Source organism: Nematolebias whitei, chromosome 6 (genome assembly GCF_014905685.2).
Source record: "Nematolebias whitei isolate Nwh7 chromosome 6, NemWhi1, whole genome shotgun sequence".
In the NCBI taxonomy this organism is placed as follows: Eukaryota; Metazoa; Chordata; class Actinopteri; order Cyprinodontiformes; family Rivulidae; genus Nematolebias; species Nematolebias whitei.
The window spans coordinates 6,632,845-6,638,125 of record NC_056503.1 but is presented as its reverse complement, the minus strand read 5'-3'; the positions used below and the strand labels follow the sequence as shown (position 1 = coordinate 6,638,125).

The window sequence follows — 5,281 nt, the reverse complement described above, 5'->3', positions numbered from 1 at the left end:
GTCTGGTCGCAAACATTCAGAATTTAGTGAGACTGCAACTGACAATTGACTGCATGTTTCACAATGTTGCGTCACCAGCTCCTCTGACTGTCCCAGCTCAGTGAGATATGGACCTAACAAGTTTGTTAACTAAGCAGAAAAAACAGCATTGTGGTGATTTTAGACAATAGTTAAGTGATCATTCAAGGGCAGTGATGATACAGGGCTGGTGTTTTTCGTGTCAGTGGAATTTTTCACCTTTGATGAAGACAGCAGGAAGCTCAGCTGTTATGTCCTGGGTGATTCCCAGCGCGTGCCAAGGGTCGATGGACCCGTTGGGGAAAACTATTCTGCTAGAGTGGATAACATAGCCTCCGTAGCACTCATTGGTCTGGGCGACGGCCTCTGTCACCTGCTCAGCACTGATGTTGTAGAAGGCTGCACACTGTTTCACATGATAACTAGATTTGGAGACAAAACAAAGAAAGAAAATAACAGACGAACGATGCAACAGCTGTTGAAGCTGAAGGTGAGAGCACAGACAGTGTTTGAATGGAGTGCTCACAGAAGATAAACGAGTGAGCAGGTGCAGAAGGGGATACTGAAACACAATTATGGACTTATTAAGCAGGGAGACAATATGTACTGCACTCACCCGAGAGGAAAGCCACTGAATGGTTGGTTAGGTGAATCGGTGCTCTGGTAGAATCCAAATTCAGTGCACGTCTGATAGACCCACTGTCTCCCTGAAGACACACACATACAACATTTATTCACTGCCTGCATGTTCGTCTGTTGTAACAAAGAGGTAACAGGCAGCAGGCAATGCAAACAGCTGAAATAACTTTAACAAGTGATACATTGATGTCCCCCCATCGCCGAAGGATTTGAATAAAATGTCTGTAGTTTCTGGGAAGAGTGCTTTTCTGGACTGGATTTAAACAGGGAATGTAAGTAAACCTTAATGTTTTTGGTGAAATACTGTATATTCAAGTGGGTAGGAGTTACACTGTGTATTAGAAGAGATAGTTTTTATGTTGTTGTTGTTTTGTTTTTTTTGTAGCAATTTTGTCCACGACCAGGAGGTGGCCATTGGTGGCCTTAGCCTTCATTAATTAATCTTTGCACACCCCAAGGGCCACCCTAAACACTTGAGGAAACTAAGCAATATAAAAACTAGAAAGCATAGATATAGAAAGAGTGGAATGAGGTGGGAGTCACAGCTTCCAAAACCACCACATTCAAAATGGGCTACAACTGTTGGGTTCCTCGGGTCAAGCCACTTCTGAACCTGAGTCAACGTAGGAAGCGTCTCAACTGGGCCAAGGAGAAGAAGGGCTGGACCATTGGCCAGTGGTCCAAGGTCCTCATTTCCCTTGAAAGTAAAGTGTGCCTTTTGTAGTGGATTAGGCCTGATGTCAAAACTGACCAGATGGACAGAAACTGTCATTTCATTGATTTGAATCCAGAAATACAGTTTGACCCATCCTGAGACTTTCTTTCTTGAATTAATCAAGTGGAAAAGACAATTCTCTATGATCATTACTATTTTACAAATGTTTGATAATCAAATTGTGTTAGTTCAAACAATGTTTACATGTTGAAGTGAACTACTCATTTTTATTTACTTAAACAGTAGTAATGATTTTTAGTCCTCAATTCAAAGTGAAATCAAGTTAGAGAACGTTAGAGAGTAATGATTCAATTTCTTGATTTTTCTGTCTTCAATGAGCAAAGTTGTAAGTGTGTTAAAGTTCAAGCTTCGGTCAACTAGAAAGTTTACTGAAAAGAAATGTCATGTTTAACTTTTACAGCAAGATACTGAGTAGAGACGCCACTAAGACTGGTTTTCTCCAACAATCTTTCTGTCTGTTCTTAAACAATCTTAATCTCTATCCTTGACTTTCCATAACACCTTACATCACAAACCACACCTCTGCTTTGGTCCATCGACCAATCAAAAAGCTCTCAAATGAACCGGAAGTGACCCTTAATAAAAAGGTTGGCACTTCCTAGTTCAAGGAGAAGAGTTCATGAGTTCAAGAGTTGTGGAATCCAGAGTGCAGAGAGTTTGGGAGTTCGTGAATGCAAACGCAGGCATTCATGGATGCTGCTAAACCAAACAAGCTGAACCAGAGACGATTTTGGGAATTATAACTTCTGTTTGGATAACCTCGCACGGCTCTCGAAGTATTTGGCTGTTCTCACTGAGACGCTGAACAGTGGTTGGAAGTGAGACTCCACGCCGGAACTGATCTATCTTCAGAAAAGGTAAAAGTCGACCTTCACCAAAAGTGTACTGTTTGGGACAAGCTGATTTCCGAAGGAGCGTGCACGTTCTGGTTAAAACAGACGAATTCCCTCACACATCTCTCTGTAAGATAAATCTCAATTTTCCATCTTTAAACTCTCCTTTCTGCTAGAAAATTAATCCAGATGTTTTCATTAATGTCTGTGGTGAAGCAACGGAAAACCATGGCCGTATGGTTTCCTGGTTGTAAAAGCTGATTAATTATGTTGTTGTTTTCATATTCTGCCAAATTAATGTAAATGTGTGATGTGTTAAACTTGATTCTGTTAATAAATGACCCACTCGCTTGGTGAGTCAAAGATAATTAACGTCTCACGTCCACATTTCTGTTACATTCAACGCACGAACATCACACAGTCTAGAAAGATGAGTGAACCCGTTTTAATTGATGAATATATCAGCATCTGTTCATCTACACTTTCATTCGGAAATCAAGGTACAATGGTTTGGAGGAAGAAGGGTGAGGAACAAAACCCACACTGCTTGAGGTCCAGTGTGAAATATCCACAGTCAGTCATGATTTGGGGTGCAGTGTCTGGTGCAGGTGTTGGTAAACTCTGCTTTCTTAAATCCAAGGTCACTGCAACAGTCTACCAGAATGTTTTAGAGGACTTCATGATTCCTTCTGCTGAGGATCTGTATGGAGATGCAGATTTCATCTTCCAGCAGGACCTGGCCCCTGCCCATGCTGCCAGAAGCAACAAAACTTGGTTTGATGCCCATGTCATAGTGCTTGACTGGCCAGCCAACTCGCCAGACCTAAACCTCATTGAGAATCTATGGTGTATTCTCAAGAGGAAAATGAGCGGCACCAGACCCAACAACAAAGAGGAGCTGACAGCAAGCATCAAGGAAATCTGGCTTCCATAACTCCCAGGCAATGCCACGTCACATCGAGGCAGTGATTAAGGCAAAGGGATTCCCAACCAAGTATTGAAGATTGACATATCATTTTGAATGTACCATATTTTGATTGATTTGTTGTGATCCTAATTTCTTTCTTTTTTCTTGCAAAAACTGAGAAGTGTGGGCTGATGTCTTCACAGTATTCTAATTTTTTGAAATCCTGTTTTCGTGGGTTTCATTAGCTGGAAGCCCAAATTATGTAAAAATAAACAAATAAATACTTGAAATCGTTTAAATTGTGTACCCTGAATCTATCATCTATTAAAGATTAACTTTTTGAATGCAATTATGAAAGTTAAAAAACTTTTCCACGAAAATCAAATTTTTTGGAAACCGGCCATGTTTTTCTCATTGGAAATGAACAGAGCTCTCTTCACATCCATCAAACTCTTTGTGCGGTTTAAAACATTTTACTGCTCGTTTCAGCTTTTTTCGAATTTCAGCTTTTTTTTTTTTTTATTTTTTTTTTAGCTTTTTTCTGTTAATTTAAGCTTTTTTATGCTTCTCGCAGCTTTGTTTTTGCTAAATTCAACTTATTTCTGCTTTTCCCTGCAACCTTTGGGGTGTTTCTTTTGCTAATATTAGCCTTTTTTTAACTATTAGTGCTTACTGTATTATGTATTTCTTGGTTCATATCTTAGATCTTATTACTGTTTTTCTTTACAATTTATCCTTTTGTTGGATGTAACTGGGACCCTGTGTACACAGTTTCGTTCCATCACATGTACATGAGATGAGAATGACAATAAAGAACCTTGACTTGACTTTTTCTGCAATTTATATTTGACCAATTTCTGATTGTTTTGTTTTGATTAATTTAACGTTTTCATGTTCCTTTCAGCCACTTTCAGCTATCCATCCATTATCTTTACCCACTTCTTCCTTTTTGGATCACTGGGGTCACTGGTGCCCATATCCAGCAGTCACTGTGTGAAAGGTGGGGACACCCTGGACAGGTCTCCAGTCCATCACAGAGACAAATGAGACAAACAACCATTCATTCTCTCACTCACACCTAGGGACAATTTAGAGTTACCAATCAGTCTAACATGCATGTTTTTGGTCTGTGGGAGGAAACCAGAGTACCTGGAGAAAAACCACGCATGCACAGAGAGAACATGCAAACTCCACCCAGAAAGGGCCTCAGCTGGGATTTGAACCAGCAACCTGCTCACTGATAGATGGCAGCTCTACCAACTGTACCACCCCACTTACAGCTAATTTTAGCTTATTTTCAGATTTTTTTCTGTTCATTTCAGTTTCTATTTAGTTAATTTCAGTTTTCTTATAATCTATTCAGCCTCTGCCTATTTAAGATTTTCTACATTTTTTATTTTTTTTTTATTTTACTGCCATCAGCTTTTATTTTCCTGCTTTCAGCAAATGTCAGCTGTTCAAACTCAGCGTACTTTAAAAGTTTAGAGATGAAGCCTTTTCAGCAGCTTTTGACAAATATCATTCAGCAATAAGCATTCATACAGCATTTTGGCAGGAAATGCAATTTCTCTACTTAATTTTATTTTTCAGATCCAAGTTACTTTAACAGAATAGTTTTAAATCCTAATCCCATTTTTCTGTGGGACTGCTCTTACCCACCTCCCCCAGCAGCAGGCCCGTCCCAGGACGTGTTGCTCATGTCTCTGGTGTAGTTACTGAAGCTGGCGTCCAGACACTTCTGAGAGAATGTGTCCGTCATGAGACGGGCCACGGCGGCGTAGCGGGCGTACGGATCTCCCAGCGAGGTGTTGGCCATCATACCACACAGCACCTTGATGGTTATGTTTCCTCCAACCACACCCTTTAAATACACAGGAGAAACATTTTGGATTAGTTTTAGTAAAATCTCTTAAAATGTCATTATTCATCAGGTTATATAGAACTGTGTCATAGTTACAATTGAAAGAGACATATTGGAAACAATATACTACAATATCCCTTGTTTATCACACACACCCACAATAAGTGAAAAACCACAAAGTAGGGATAGTAGTACAAATAGTAGTAGTAGTTTATTTTAGTATTATATATATTATATATAATGTCAAATGTCAATATTTTATTCGTAATATAACATAGATGACAGAT

The 5,281-nt window shown here is 39.5% G+C and overlaps 1 protein-coding gene across 1 annotated transcript in view; it reads right to left on the bottom strand.

The window, feature by feature from the left end:
• Positions 1 to 237: 237 nt before the first annotated feature.
• The window catches only part of prss16 (serine protease 16), a gene marked incomplete at its 3' end in the record, with an annotated part of 40,019 nt that continues 34,975 nt past the window's right edge, over positions 238 to 5,281 (bottom strand). Inside the window, 3 exon segments of the mRNA XM_037678450.1 lie at positions 238 to 440; positions 635 to 725; positions 4,793 to 4,994. Of these exon segments, the coding sequence (XP_037534378.1) occupies positions 238 to 440; positions 635 to 725; positions 4,793 to 4,994 (496 nt within the window).